At 35.2% G+C, this 15,832-nt stretch overlaps 1 protein-coding gene across 1 annotated transcript in view; it reads left to right on the top strand.

Moving 5' to 3' along the window:
* The window catches only part of LOC138708679 (probable glutamate receptor), a 40,246-nt gene that overhangs the window by 12,198 nt on the left and 12,216 nt on the right, over positions 1–15,832 (top strand). The window contains exons 3-6 of the mRNA XM_069838765.1: positions 2,424–2,723; positions 8,458–8,561; positions 8,997–9,164; positions 10,903–11,138. Coding sequence (XP_069694866.1) covers positions 2,424–2,723; positions 8,458–8,561; positions 8,997–9,164; positions 10,903–11,138 — 808 coding nt within the window. The remainder of the gene's footprint in view (positions 1–2,423; positions 2,724–8,457; positions 8,562–8,996; positions 9,165–10,902; positions 11,139–15,832) is intronic.

Genomic DNA, 15,832 nt, shown 5'->3' with positions numbered 1-15,832 from the left:
AAATGATCTGCCTATCTGTCCTATGTAGAAGTTGTTGCAGGTGTTACATTTGAGTTTGTATACGCCTGTGTGGTTGTATTTGTTTTTTTGTGTTGTTTATGTGTTGAGAAGTTTTTGTAGAGTGTTATTTGTTCTGTATGCGATGTTGTAATTTAATTTCTTGAATGAGGTTGCAATCTTGTGCGTGTTTTTGTTTTCGTATGTTAGTGTGATGTATTTTTTGTGTTCTTGTGTTTGTGTTGTATTCTTATATTTTTTGTGCTTATGTTTTGTTTTTCGTATTATGTTCCGAAGTGATATACCTGTAGTGTTAAAAATTGTGTAATCAAGATGTATATAGAAGTAATTTCACTTTTAAATTTGCAGATGTCCCAGCGTATTAAATTCAACGTTCATCTTACAGACAAATTCAGATTATGGACATTAGTATTAATTGCAGCAAATATCACAAGTTCTACTTTGTCCCGGTCTTATAAAATAATATGTAGGCCTACAATTGGTGGACAAGAGTATGAAACTAGATACTTGATGGAGATATTCAATAATGTCATATTTTCCAAGTAGGATATTTCGTGGTCTGTTTATGATTTGAATTGAAATTATCTTTTACAACAGCTCTTTCAAAGTTATATTGAAACTTGAAACTGTTATTTATAAATATCTATATAGATAATTTGAACTGGTAATGGAAATTACGGGAAAATGGCTGAACGGATTTTAATAAATGACCCACCATTTTGAAGCTTGAGACTCAAAGTTTTTCAGAAAAATAGTAATTTTCAGTGAAATGTGAATTTTCCTACATCATTTTCCTATTTTCCGAAACCCATCTTTCGTCAGTATTCAGAACCAATTAATTGCATTTCAGAATAAGACAAAACACACACTACAGTAAACAATATCACACGAAGGCCATGATCTGCAAGAATGCTGACATATTTAGAGCTCAAATTAAATTGGTTATTAAAAACTTAAATTACTAAAAATAATTTACAGGTTCGATTCTGTGGTGTGTAATTTTCTGGGTACAGCTGTGTATTGGATATTAAAAAGTACAAAACTTCAGGTTGTTTGATGACATTATTACCATTAGAAATGAAATATTATTGTAGTTAATGCCATGATGTGACTATTTTTCATTAATTATACTTATTAATGCTATATTGATGATATGAAAGTGAAACGTTTTGGGGTTATATAAGTAGATGTAGAGAATAACTTAAATTAGATTTTGATTTCTATATTTTACTGAGTGGCAGCTATATAGTATATATACGGTCTTACTAATAAAAACTCTATATACAGACGTTTAACTGTCTTATACTTATACAATGAGTAGCTCGTTTATAAGTCGTGTGTAAATTCCTTACTAATAATCACTACATACGTCGTGTATAACAGTATAACTGTTACACAGCTACGTCATAGTTTCGTCATTACTTCGTTACGAAAGGTAATAGAATATCTGAGGTTCTCTACTGGATCCGGTAGAGCGCTCTAGTGTGGCGTATTAAATATCGATAGTACGACTGGCTCTAATCGATTACCACACCATATTTTGGTCAAAGATTACAAGCTACAGCAATATTATTCTAATAATTCTATGTTCTTTGGTTTGTTCTTCTGTGGTTACAAGGTAAACATCATCATAAAATGACAGTCGATACGAACAGCTGTTAGAGGGGCGGCCATTTTTTCCCTATATACAACGCTTAAACAAGGGGTTTCGTGTATATAACTACTGCAAAGCAATTCCCATTGTATAGTTATAGCCTGTTTATACGTCCATAGCTTATTCATGGTTTATTAGTAACGTTTTCTGTCTCAACTCTGCATAAGTCTCGTATAAAAACTATACACGGTTTATTAGTAAGACTGATAGTATATATTACTGAAAGCTATAAAACTTACGTAAGATAATATTATTAAAAATAAAATATTTTTATAGTTATTAATCAAGTGGGGTTGGGTCTTTTTCATATATTTAATGGCGGTGTGGTGTAGATATTTATATGCATAGTTCTCTTGAGTATTGGCTCGAGAGAGAGTATCTTTCATTATTATGGAAGCAAGTAACTTTCAGAATGTCTGGCATTCTTCATTGAAAATAAATCTGAAAAATGTTTATTTGAACGACTAATGAACTTAGTTTGCAGCATTTGCTGTACAAGCCACTAGTTAAACCTATATACCAATTGTAAATTATGAGAAATCACATTTTGTAAAAATAAGCTTACACTACAAGACAGAAAAACAAAAGCACCCCGAAATGTTGAAAAACCAAGATAGGACAGGATTGTTATGGAGACGCAAACAATTGAGAGACGATTGACTGTTTATGTCTTGCTCTTTTGTACAACCACGTGCTGATCGAGCGTTGGAAATCATATCTGGCTCCATTTTAGAAACTGAATTATTTCCAGAGGATATCGCAGCGCAGGCGCATGTCAGATGCCGCGTGGCTCTTATTTCTTGACGCCAGCACATCTCCAAAGAGCTTCTTATTCGACATTGACATTCCCTTTGACTGCAAGTTCCTTGCGGCGCAGTATCGGGAGGGCAAGATAGACTTGACGGAGTTGTACAGAGTTGCAGACGGAGAGCCTCTACAATCGTACCTCTGCGGGACATGGGGCTCTGGCAACGTCAGCTGGACAGCCACTATGATCGACGAAAGAAGAAATGACCTCCACGGCCTGACGATGAAAGGGGTGTCCATAGAGGTGAGTATTCGTAGACCTACCATGTAGAAGCGTCATTTTAGTTTTTTACTATATCATTATAAGAAATACAGAGATGTACTGTAATGCTGAAAAATCGAAGTAGAGATTTTCACGAAAATACAAGTTTTCATCAATTCTGCTGAAAAGTCGAAGTAGAGATTTTCACGAAAATACAAGTTTTCATCAATTCTGCTTAAAAGTCGAAGTAGAGATTTTCACGAAAATACAAGTTTTCATCAATTCTGATGAAAAATCGAAGTAGAGATTTTCACGAAAATACAAGTTTTCATCAATTCTGCTGAAAAGACGAAGTAGAGATTTTCACGAAAATGCAAGTTTTCATCAATTCTGCTGAAAAATCGAGGTAGAGATTTTAACGAAAATACAAGTTTTCATCAAACCTGCTGAAAAATCGAAGTAGAGATTTTCACGAAAATACAACTTTTCATCAATTCTGATGAAAAATCGAAGTAGAGATTTTCACGAAAATACAAGTTTTCATCAATTCTGCTGAAAAGACGAAGTAGAGATTTTCACGAAAATACAAGTTTTCATCAATTCTGCTGAAAAATCGAGGTAGAGATTTTCACGAAAATACAAGTTTTCATCAATCCTGCTGAAAAATCGAAGTAGAGATTTTCACAAAATACAAGTTTTCATCAATCCTGCTGAAAAATAGAAGTAGAGATTTTCACGAAAATACAAGTTTTCATCAATTCTGCTGAAAATCGAAGTAGAGATTTTCACGAAAATACAAGTTTTCATCAATTCTGCTGAAAAATCTAAGTAGAGATTTTCACGAAAATACAAGTTTTCATCAATTCTGCTGAACAATCGAAGTAGACATTTTCACGAAAATACAAGTTTTCATAAATTCTACTACATACATACATACATACATACATACATACATACATACATACATACATACATACATACATACATGCTGACCGTATCTCACACCTTCACTAAATATGCCGTCCTGGGTCCGTCTCAAAGAGCGAAGAACTATTCACTCTCTCACTTTACTCTTCAATATTCTTCAGAACTCTAACCCTAGCTACCTAGCTTCTCGTTTTCAACATTTGTCCTCATATCACGAAATAGATACTCGCTGATACACCATATCACACTCTCCATTCCTAAACACAGAACATCTTTCTATTCTTCATCTTTCACGGTCTCTGCAGCTCATCTCTGGAACTCTCTACCACAACATGTCAGAGACTGTCGGACATTACCTAGTTTAAAAAATAAACTAAAGTTACACTTTTTCAATTCAGATTCCTTCCACTTTAAGCCCTTTTCTCTGGGATAGTTTTGTAAAAATATGTTTCTTTTTCTCCCCTTCCCCCCCCCCTTTTTGTTCTCTTGATCGCCAGATGAATTTATTATCGTACTCTTTTTATTGTTGATTCTGTTTAAATTTCGTATTTTTTATTATCTTATTACATTCCATTTATCCTTCCTTATGTTTTTCCCTGTTAACAATCTGTAAAAACTGAGCTACTTTCTTTTTTTTATTATGATATTATTTTCTTATTGTTTACTGTCGATTTTGTTATGATATTATTTTTTGTAATATGTTAGTATCCTGTTCTTGAACTTTTTGTTAAATTCTCACTCCTTGTATACTTTGTTATCTGATAGAGTGTAAGAGAAGGTCCTATGGCCTTAACTCTGCCAGTATAAATACATTATTATTTATCCATGACCATAACGAAAAACATGCCTTTACTAAATACTTTTGCGTTTGTAAAGTAGGCTTCTATTCAACATGACTTTATTTCACTAGTGAGATAAAGACTTTACCTTACAGTTCATTAGTATTTTCCTAGTACCCGGGTACACACGTATACTTTTCCATTGGACACTCAAGAAGTTAATATATTAGTTACTAGATGTCACTACCTCTACTTCTTTATTACCATTTCTTAAATATACATACACTCAATCTCCTTCTTTTTTCTCTATCTGCTACGTCGTAATTTGTACAGGGGCATCATTTTATTTTTACTAACATTTTTTATATTAACCTGGCTATACCTTTGGATCAACACCGTTTGCTACCTCTTTCCACAACTGGAGTTCGATGATACTGGCGTAATATACAAACAAATCACTTTGCTAGGTAGGAGGGAAGAAAAGTAGTTCATCTATTTACGTAAGCTAGGAAATATCGCGCTTTTGAGTTTGATAATTTTCATTAGGTTTTTGTTTAATCAGAATACAGTACAGTATTAACAATGAGTGTTTTTACTCACGAACTGAGCTATCCATGCGGACGTATTCATTATGCAGTGTATATTATACTGTCTACAGCACATTAGCGTACAATATAGAGAATGAAGTTAAATTGAAAAATAATCATAATATGCATATTTAAACACATTTTTGAAAATGGTGGCCGTTCATTTCGATACAGGATTCAGTTCTTTTGTGCATATTATCGCACTATAGACTATTGTACCTAATCCCAATTACCAGTTTCGTCCTTCGTAACTAGTAACTCATGTTGAAATAATTCTGTACTTATTCTACAAAAGAGTACCTTACGTACTGTAAATTCAATCTTCACTTCTGCCCGATCCGAAAAGATAAAATTACTCAGACATGCTATCTACTGTCCGTCCAAGTGGCTACGTCGCAGCGTCGTAGAAAGGGAGGAAATCACGTGACAGTTAATTACTTAACGAGGCCCTTTTGTTTAAGTTGTTTCAAACAGTTGTATAATATTACGTAGATGTCCAATTCCTAACAGAAATTAATGTTCTAAGAAAAGAGGTAAGACAGCCCAGCCACCAGCTGGCGAATAAAAGCAGGTGGGGGAAACCGGGATACGACGTAGGCAAATGGACGACAGTACCTGTGCGAAAATGATTCAATATTGAAAGCTTTATCGTCACTGGAAAACGCGAACATATTTTTGGAACGTACTGTTTACTATGACCGTAAGGCTACTATGAGTGTATAAGCGGTCTTAAATCTGTGTGCAGGAAGGTTGAACTTCATTAGTAGAAGGGGTGGAAGTGAAGTACATACAAAATCTCAGGTACAATAAAAATTGAAGTAAAAATAAAATGATGTCCCTGTACATTATATCCATATCTAATATGCATCTTTTTAAAATTTTGTAATAATTTACCTTTTGGCATGCGAGGAGACTTGAACCTGCGAAGTTGGGTTTATAGGATTTTAAAACAACACGCGTTAGCCAACTGAGCTAAACAGACACGATGATGAATTCATCTTTAATATTCCTCTTAAGTTTACAGAAGTAAAATGTGAAATTATTTTAATCATAATAGTCCCGTGAACACTTCTAAATAATCCCTGAAACTTCAAAAAGACGAAAATACACGTTTAAAGTGAAAAAATATATATTAAAATTATATAATTAATTATAATTTGTTATTTATCCAACGCCTTAGATACCATTCTTTACTAATCATGGCCTCCTACATCATGACCTACCTAGTAACGTATTGATTCTAAAATCCATGGCATGGTATGTGATTATATGAGGACTTATTTTCAACATACGAGGCCTGTCTAAAATGTATCCGACCTTAAATTTTCCCGCGCAAAGATGTGATTCTAAGGCGGCGCCACTGTGCACGGTGGAAGGAGGAACCGTAATGCGCATGCTTGAATTTTTTCACAGCATTCGCTTGTGCTTTTATTATTATTATTATTATTATTATTATTATTATTATTATTATTATTATTATTATTATTATTATTATTATTATTGGCGGCCGGGTAGCTCAGTTGGTAGAGTAGCTGGCTACGGACTGGAAGGTCCGGGGTTCGATCTCAGGTGGTGGCAGGATTTTTTCTCGTTGCCAAACTTTCAGAACGGCCCCGAGGTTCACTCAGCCTCCTACAAAAACTGAGTACCGGGTCTTTCCCGGGGGTAAAAGGCGGTCAGAGCGTGGTGCCGACCACACCACCTCATTCTAGTGCCGAGGTCATGGAAAGCATGGAGCTCTACCTCCATGCCCCCCAAGTGCCTTCATGGCATGTTACGGGGATACCTTTTATTATTATTATTATTATTATTATTATTATTATTATTATTATTATTATTATACATACATACATAAAAAGTATGTGATTTTATCCTGGTTGAGTCGAAGAGAAGGCCTGATGGCCTTAACTCTGCCAGGGAAAATAAAACTATTATTATTATTATTATTATTATTATTATTATTATTATTATTATTATTATTGGAGAAAAAATGGGAGTATAAGGGTATAGTACATCAGTTATTCATAGATTTCAAAAAGGCATATGACTCGGTTAAGACGGAAGTATTATATGATATTCTTATTGAATTTGGTATTCCCAAGAAACTAGTTCGATTAATTAAAATGTGTCTCAGTGAAACATACAGCAGAGTCCGTATAGGTCAGTTTCTATCTGATGCTTTTCCAATTCACTGCGGGCTGAAGCAGGGAGATGCACTATCACCTTTACTTTTAACTTCGCTTTAGAATATGCCATTAGGAAAGTTCAGGATAACAGGCAGGGTTTGGAATTGAACGGGTTACATCAGCTTCTTGTCTATGCGGATGACGTGAATATGTTAGGAGAAAATCCACAAACGATTAGGGAAAACACGGAAATTTTACTTGAAGCAAGTAAAGAGATAGGTTTGGAAGTAAATCCCGAAAAGACAAAGTATATGATTATGTCTCGTGACCAGAATATTGTACGAAATGAAAATATAAAAATTGGAGATTTATCCTTCGAAGGGGTGGGAAAATTAAAATATCTTGGAGCAACAGTAACAAATATAAATGACACTCGGGAGGAAATTAAACGCAGAATAAATATGGGAAATGAGTGTTATTATTCGGTTGAGAAGCTTTTGTCATCTAGTCTGCTGTCAAAAAATCTTAAAGTTAGAATTTATAATACAGTTATATTAGCGGTTGTTATGTATGGTTGTGAAACTTGGATTCTCCTCTGAGAGTGGAACATAGGTTCAGGGTGTTTGAGAATAAGGTGCTTAGGAAAATATTTGGGGCTAAGCGGGATGAAGTTACAGGAGAATGGAGAAAGTTACACAACGCAGAGCTGCACGCATTGTATTCTTCACCTGACGTAATTAGGAACATTAAATCCAGACGTTTGAGATGGGCAGGGCATGTAGCACGTATGGGCGAATCCAGAAATGCATATAGAGTGTTAGTTGGGAGGCCGGAGGGAAAAAGACCTTTGGGGAGGCCGAGACGTAGATGGGAGGATAATATTAAAATGGATTTGAGGGAGGTGGGATATGATGATAGAGACTGGATTAATCTTGCACAGGATAGGGACCGATGGCGGGCTTGTGTGAGGGCGGCAATGAACCTTCGGGTTCCTTAAAAGCCATATGTAAGTAAGTAAGTAATTAATTATTATTATTATTATTATTATTATTATTATTATTATTATTATTATACATATATACATACAATACAATACAATACAATACCATACATACAGACATACATACATACATACATACATACATACATACATACATACATACATGCATGCATGCATACATACATACATACATACATACATACATACATACATACATACAAACATACATAGTATAATTAGTCCGGATAATTGGAGTTCTATTCTAGCTGCCTACATTTGTGAACTAGCGACAATCCGAGCTGCGTAAACCCTGTTTAATATACTTCACTGTTGATCATAGAATCTTTTATTTCACAGAACCCTCCTATTACAATAGTGAAGAAGAAAGATGGAGGAAAACTGGCTGTTGACGGGTACTTCGGCGCAGTATGGAATGCGTTACAGGAAAGGATAAATTTCACGTGAGTTTTTAAACAAACAAAGCTTCTAATATAGGTATAAGTATAAATACGAGATAACCAGAAGTCTCTATACAAAAGTAATCCTGACAGAAAATTACTACCGGTCCATTACTGTGAAGTAACAGCATGTCTGACCGTAAAAAGAGCGTGCCTGGGTTCAAATCCTGGTTAGGACAAGTTATCTGGTTGAGGTTTTACCGAGGTTTTCCCTCAACCTATCAAGAACAAATGCTAGGTAACTTTCGGCGCTGGACCCTAGACTCATTTCGCTGGCATTATCACCTTCATCTCACTCAGAACATAGATAACCGTAGGAGTTGATAAAACATCGTAAAATAAACCAATTAAAAACTCAAAACAGCGATACATAGATCGGCAATATAAACATGAATTCTGATACACGAAATAATTGCTTATAACGTTATTTTAATGCAGGACGACGTACAAGGAAGCTACGACGTATGGTACCCTGGAAAATGGAACCTGGAATGGCATGATCGAGATGCTGTGGTCAGGGGAGGTAGACGTGGCGATCAGCGAGTTCATCATAACACCTGACCGCATGAGTGCCGTGGACTTCACTCTTCCGCTCATCCGAACCAAGTAAACTATTTCTTACACATAGGCTATGGTCAGGATAAAGGCTGGTTCATAATAAACCGGAAACGGAAACGACAACAAAAGCGAGAACGGAAATAATGTTAAAATGAATGTATTTAAATGTAAGTATTCACAATAGTTAATTGTGAATACTCAAATTTAATTGCATTTATTTTAACAATATTTCCGTTCTCGTTCTCGTTATCGTTTTCGTTCCCGGTTTATTGTGAACCAGCCTTTAGTTTAAGAAATGACGCGCAATGTCATTTCCTATTGAATAAATGAAGTGCATTTATTGATACACAATAAATTATACAAACTCATGTACACAAGATCCTTCGCACTAGCCTGTACGGCCATTCGTGCTGTAGCTATGCACAGTTTGAAACTTCAAAGAAATAAAAATACTACTAATAATAAAATAGGAAATCAACACTTATTATTATTATTACTACCGTTATCATTAATTGTCACAATTACAACTCTTCTAACTTCATACCAAATTTCACAAAAACAATAAAAATGAAATAAATGTAAGATATGAAAGGAAAAAAAACACAATGGAACACTATATATATATATATATATATATATATATATATATATATATATAATATATATATACTTACTTACTTACTTACTTACTTACTTACTTACTTACTTACTGGCTTTTAAGGAACCCGAAGGTTCATTGCCGCCCTCACATAAGCCCGCCATTGGTCCCTATCCTGTGCAAGATTAATCCAGTCTCTACCATCATATCCCACCTCCCTCAAATCCATTTTAATATTATCTTCCCACCTACGTCTCGGCCTTCCCAAAGGTCTTTTTCCCTCCGGCCTCCCAACTAACATTCTATATGCAGTTCTGGATTCGCCCATACGTGCTACATGTCCTGCCCATCTCAAACGTCTGGATTTAATGTTCCTAATTATGTCAGGTATATACATATATATATATATATATATATATATATATATATATATATATAAACAATTCAATTCAATTCGTTATTGAAACTGCAACAAATAATCCAAATAATAAATATAAAGGCAATACATAAAAAAACATACATACGCAACAAAATACAAATAGAAAAAGACACAATAAATACAAAAAGAAGATTATCCCCTAATTACCTCATTCGCTCAATGTTAATACCACTCATTACAACACTAATAAATAACTCTTTCCCTTATTTCCTCGGCTCCCTCCCCCTCGGCCAGTTCCACCCTCAGCTGTCAAACTTTTGCCATAAATTTTCCCACACAGTCACAGAATTTAGCGTTATTTAACATATCGTATGTTATATATTATTTTAATGTACTGAAGTACATATGATATTTCCATGCAGATATCATACGATGAAAGAGTAATGGAACGGAGAAAAATTCTCTCCGGCGCCGGGACTTGAACCCGGGTTTTCAGCTCTACGTGCTGATGCTTTATCCACTAAGCCACACCGGATATAACTCCGACGCCGGTTAGAATCGTCTCAGATTAAGCTCCAACTCTTGGGTTCCCTCTAGTGGCCGCCCTCTGCACTACGTCATAGATGTCTATGAACGCAGGACCGAAGTCCACATGTGCTGAGGTGCACTCGATATGCACATTATTATTATTATTATTATTATTATTATTATTATTATTATTATTATTATTATTATTATTATCAGGAATCGGTTTTTAGAGTATCGCACGATCTTGGTGAATTACCCTGCATATTACTACCTTTGTGCAGATTCCAGGTGTTCATACGGCAGTTGACACACGAGGAAATGTCGTGGGACGACTTCCTAAAGCCCTTCGCGACAAACTTGTGGTATACGATCTGCGGCTGCATGCTGTTGCTCTCCTTCCTCCTGTCTGCCCTTCACAACTTGGGCAGGAAAATAGGCAACGCAGAAGCTGAAGGACCTTCGCGGTACGGCCTCTACGACTCTATACATTGCGTATTCGGTATATTCTGTCAGCAAGGTAAGAGACTAGATCTCGTGCGAGAGATCAGAAATTTATTGCCCTGATTACGAAGATTATGGTTACTCTTTTTTCTCTCCCGACAACATGATACTGGGTGTTCAGTTCAAAGTGTGTCATGGCTCGCTGTATGCCGTCATGTGGCTAGCCGATGAGCCTAGAGAATTCAATCTTCCTACACTTCCGCAGAGGTGTATAACCTGTGAGGCAGAGAAGTTGCCTAGCAAGTACGGCGTTCATTCTGAAGAGTACGTACCGATACGTACGGTAACGCCGGTAGTGGCAGGAATGTGAACTGTTTGGAAATACGTACTGTCGGGATATGGGGAGAGGATTAAGACGATTACTTACGTATTTGTTGACATTAACTTCGACGGTCAACATGGACGCGGAGCATTTGATTTGTGTTGTGGAATGTTACCGTACGCAACCGATAACAAATACCCTGCGTACGACTTGCCGGCGCAAAACACAGTTCGAAAGAGGTTATGGTAGCACACAGACCGTACAGACCGCCATCTGTTGCTACGACGTTCAAGTTATACCGTACACGTTCTCAAGTTCAGGTTGAAGAACGCCTTAAATAATAGGCAACTTCTCTGACATATAAGCTGAAACTCGCTTCAAATCGGTGACCCAACAACAGTGACGTCATGACACACTTTTAAATGAACACCCAGTAGTTTGGCTCTTCCTGACTTTATTGTTTAGGCATTATGATAGTCCGATTCCTAAACCTATCATTTTAGATATCTGAATATAAATTTTGGTTGTCGGTTTACATTTTATTAGTACATCTGAAAATTCCAAAAGTCTAGTTGTTATGTGTATGTCGCAGAATACTGCAAAGTGGTAAAATCCCTTCTGGGAAATAAAAGAAAGAAAAGAGGATGCTCAATTCAGCACAACCTAACATATGGCCGGGCATGAGAGTGGCTCCATTTAGTCGGCCAGAGCTGCTCTCGCTCCGCAAGGCACTTCAATTCCAAGCCAGAGCAGAACGCTCACGCAGTGGCGGACTCGCATTACAGCTACCTTCCCTGCATTAATGTAACAAGAGCCACGGTTGTTCTAGTCATTCAGTCTGTCAGTACATAATAGTTTATAAGGATATTACATCAATCCATTGTACAGTACAGAATTTATAACACTCTTATTAATTTAATGAAATAAACTTCGCTCTATGCACACACACAAATCATTAGGCTTATTTACATAACCCATACGCACATATTGCAATCTCCTCACCACGGTTCTACGAGAAGGCGTATGGCTTCCACTTCCCCTACTTGCTGTGGACAGAGTTCATCTGCCAATATAATTAAACATAGCTTGATGAATTCACCTTCGTTGAATGTTTTCAATTCCTTTGCAATTTCGTGGCAAATTGTGTAGCTAATTCTCATAGCCGATTCACTAAGTGCATTATTGTCATCCTTTTAATATATAATATAATATAATATAATATAATATAATATAATATAATATAATATAATATAATATAATATAATATAATATATAATATAATATATAATATAATATAATATAACATAATATAATATATGATTAATTCATCTTAAAGAAAATGTTTCTCAGGTACATTATATTAGAATATCTATTCGATATTTATATTGCATTGTAAGTTATTATAGTACATTTAATAATATATAATTTTAAATTATACAAATATTATATCATAGTATAGTATATTACAGTTCATGATATATAATATGATATATGGTATATCATGAACTCTAATATATACTATACTAATGATATATCATAATACTTGTATAATTTAAAAATATATATTACTAAATGTATAATAACTAGGGAACGGAATTTGGAGCAGTAAAAGCTAGTATTGGCATCTACACAGCCATTTGTTTACAACCCTTTATACCAAGTCCTCCCCTCCATGACATACTCGCAGATCTCTGCACGTCAACAACAGGTGAACGGGACAGTTGTCGCATAAGAACGTCAACATGCAGGTTTGCAGTTCAGAGTAGTGAAGTGCAGGTACAATGCCGAAAGTGAAACCAACTAACAATACAAAATTGAAAGACTATATTTGTAAAAGCTCCAGATCAAGTATCAAAATTCAGGAAACAATTCCCGATGACGCGGCTGCGATTCGAATACGCCAGGAACTGATAAATGATAGAACAATCTAAAAAGAAGTCATGGATATTGTCAATTTTTTATATTTACCGGATGCCATTATTTGGTTAGAAAAGTCAGGAGCAGAACTAGCTGAGCAAATAAATATTATGAGGACTATTGTGAATAAACTGAGTACAGTAGAAGGTGAAGTAGGAAAACGTGTTGGTGAAAAAATGAACATAGTTTGATTAAAAATGATAGGTATAATATTCTTAGTCGGATTTCAGATGTACTAACAAAGACGTGTCCCAATGACGTCATTCAATATGTGAATTTAATTGACGTATCTTGTTTCAAGTTCTCTCCAATTGTCTCTGCAGATGTAGAGCGGAGTTTTTCCATGTTAAAAAATTTCCTTCCTTGCAACAGAGCAAAGTTGTATTTTGAAAATTTGGAAATTATATTTACAATTTATTATAACAAGGCACAGCAGGAATAATTGTTTCATCAACAAAACACAGCATTAATTGAAAATGCCATTTCGTTTGGTTCTACATTTTGATCAACATTTAATGATACTGTAATAGGCTATGTTGTAAATATTGTATATATTGTAAATATGCAGTATACGTTGTATACATATTATCATATTTCATAATATTGTAAATAAAAGTTTTAATTTAACACGCTCCTGACAGAAAAACATACATATTCAGAGGCGAGTTCCATACAGAAGACAACTGTCTATCAGCCATCAATATTTCCACTGACACGCGAGGACGCAGAGATTGATATTTAATTATGTATATTTGTAATGCTGTTTATTGGTGTCTTGTGCGTTGCCAAGAAAAACACATGTCGTTCAAAATGAAATGCACATTATGTATGTAGGCCACTATATGTCATTAAACTATTCCATATGTTTATTCTGAAATACGTTTACAGCACGTTGCGTGTAAGTTTGTATGAAGTGGACTGTACTCATGCATGCTCTGTAACGCAGCTCGCTTGACAGTCACTGAGCTACGAATATCTATACTACGTTTCACCATTCTTTATAATACTCCAAATCCCTTTCCCTGATAATAACTTATAATGCAATGTAAATATCAAATAGATACTCTAGTATAAAGTACCAGAGAAACATTTTCTTTAAGTTGTATTAATTTATGGCGTTCATTACCAACATATTTGTCATATTCAGTAGCATGTTGTAGGCCTAAAGAATAATGTCGTTGAATGTTGAACTTCTTAATCAGTTGGAGTGTTTTATGACAAATTAAACACTTTGCTAATCCTCTGCTCTCTACCAAAAAGAACTCCTCCTCCCATGATACATTAAAAGCATTGGGAGTAGCAGGCCGCTTTAGTGTATGAGCGGAAGCTCCGTCTTCAAAGTTCGCCATCATACTGCGGAGTCACCACTGCACCGACACTGAATGACGTACAGTATGCATACGTCACAGCGCTCGCAAGACCCGCTCTTTAAAGCACACAGCGCGCATTTCTCAGAATCACTTAATGTGCCCAGCCCTGACCTAACATATACATTTCTCCTTTTCAATTAAAGAAGTGACTGTATTGAGATGAATAATGATAATCACACACAGTGCACAAAAATTTTGTAACTCCCTTAACATATCTGCCCAAATGAAATCGTAGGATTTACGAAAATAAAATCGGGCTATTCTGTAAATCCTCACATTTCCAAATACACTTGTAAATGATGTATGAAGTCAAAATTTGTAATTCCGAAGTGTTTCCATCTTCTGTATATGATGAAATTATTGTTTTCTTCACCATTAAATAATTTCTCTTAAATTTAGAAACTCTGAGACTGTTTATAATATTCTTGTTGCAAACTATGTTGGAATTCTTGCAGCAAAAAATTGCAGTTCTGAGTTTATATTCTACGTCTAACGTTCCCGTCACGAAAATTCGCGTAACACCAAAGAAACAACATTTTTGGTAAGATATTTTGACATCATGTCTCTTCTCACTTTACCAATTAGGAGATTCATATTGTTCGGTTCCGTGTTCTGTGTTCGCGAGTCATTCGTGACGAAAGTTGACACCGAGGGTATACAGGATGGAAGGGAACCTAGTAGGCCTACATAAATTCACAGAGGTAATAGATCAAGTCAATGTGAAAAAGTTTTTTCGAATCAGTTTTTTGATACATCCAATACGAGATTACGAAATGTAACGTGTTGCAACGCTGCAAAGAGTACCAGTGCTCCTGGATGTCATTTCTCTACAATAATTCACTCCGCAAGACTTGCGAGAGGAGAATGTAAACAAAAACGCCTCATCAGATACGTTTCGATCAAATTACTATACATAATGTAACACTTAACACATTACTTAACATTACTGTAAACTTAATTTCTTTTCCAAATTTATTTTCTATTTCTTCTTCTTAAATGGAGATTGAGTGTGTATTCGTAATAAAGTCACTTTGAATTTATATAAAATGTAAAAGAATCTTTAACGGAAATAGTTACGTTTCATAAGAATGGACATTCTTTACTATTTTGTAATTACGTAAAAATAAAAAAAAAAAATCAACGGATACTGTGAACGATAAA

The sequence above is a fragment of the Periplaneta americana genome, chromosome 11 (assembly GCF_040183065.1).
Source record: "Periplaneta americana isolate PAMFEO1 chromosome 11, P.americana_PAMFEO1_priV1, whole genome shotgun sequence".
NCBI classification, from domain to species: domain Eukaryota; kingdom Metazoa; phylum Arthropoda; class Insecta; order Blattodea; family Blattidae; genus Periplaneta; species Periplaneta americana.
The sequence above is the reverse complement of the archived record's forward strand: the minus strand, read 5'-3'. Positions and strand labels throughout refer to the sequence as shown.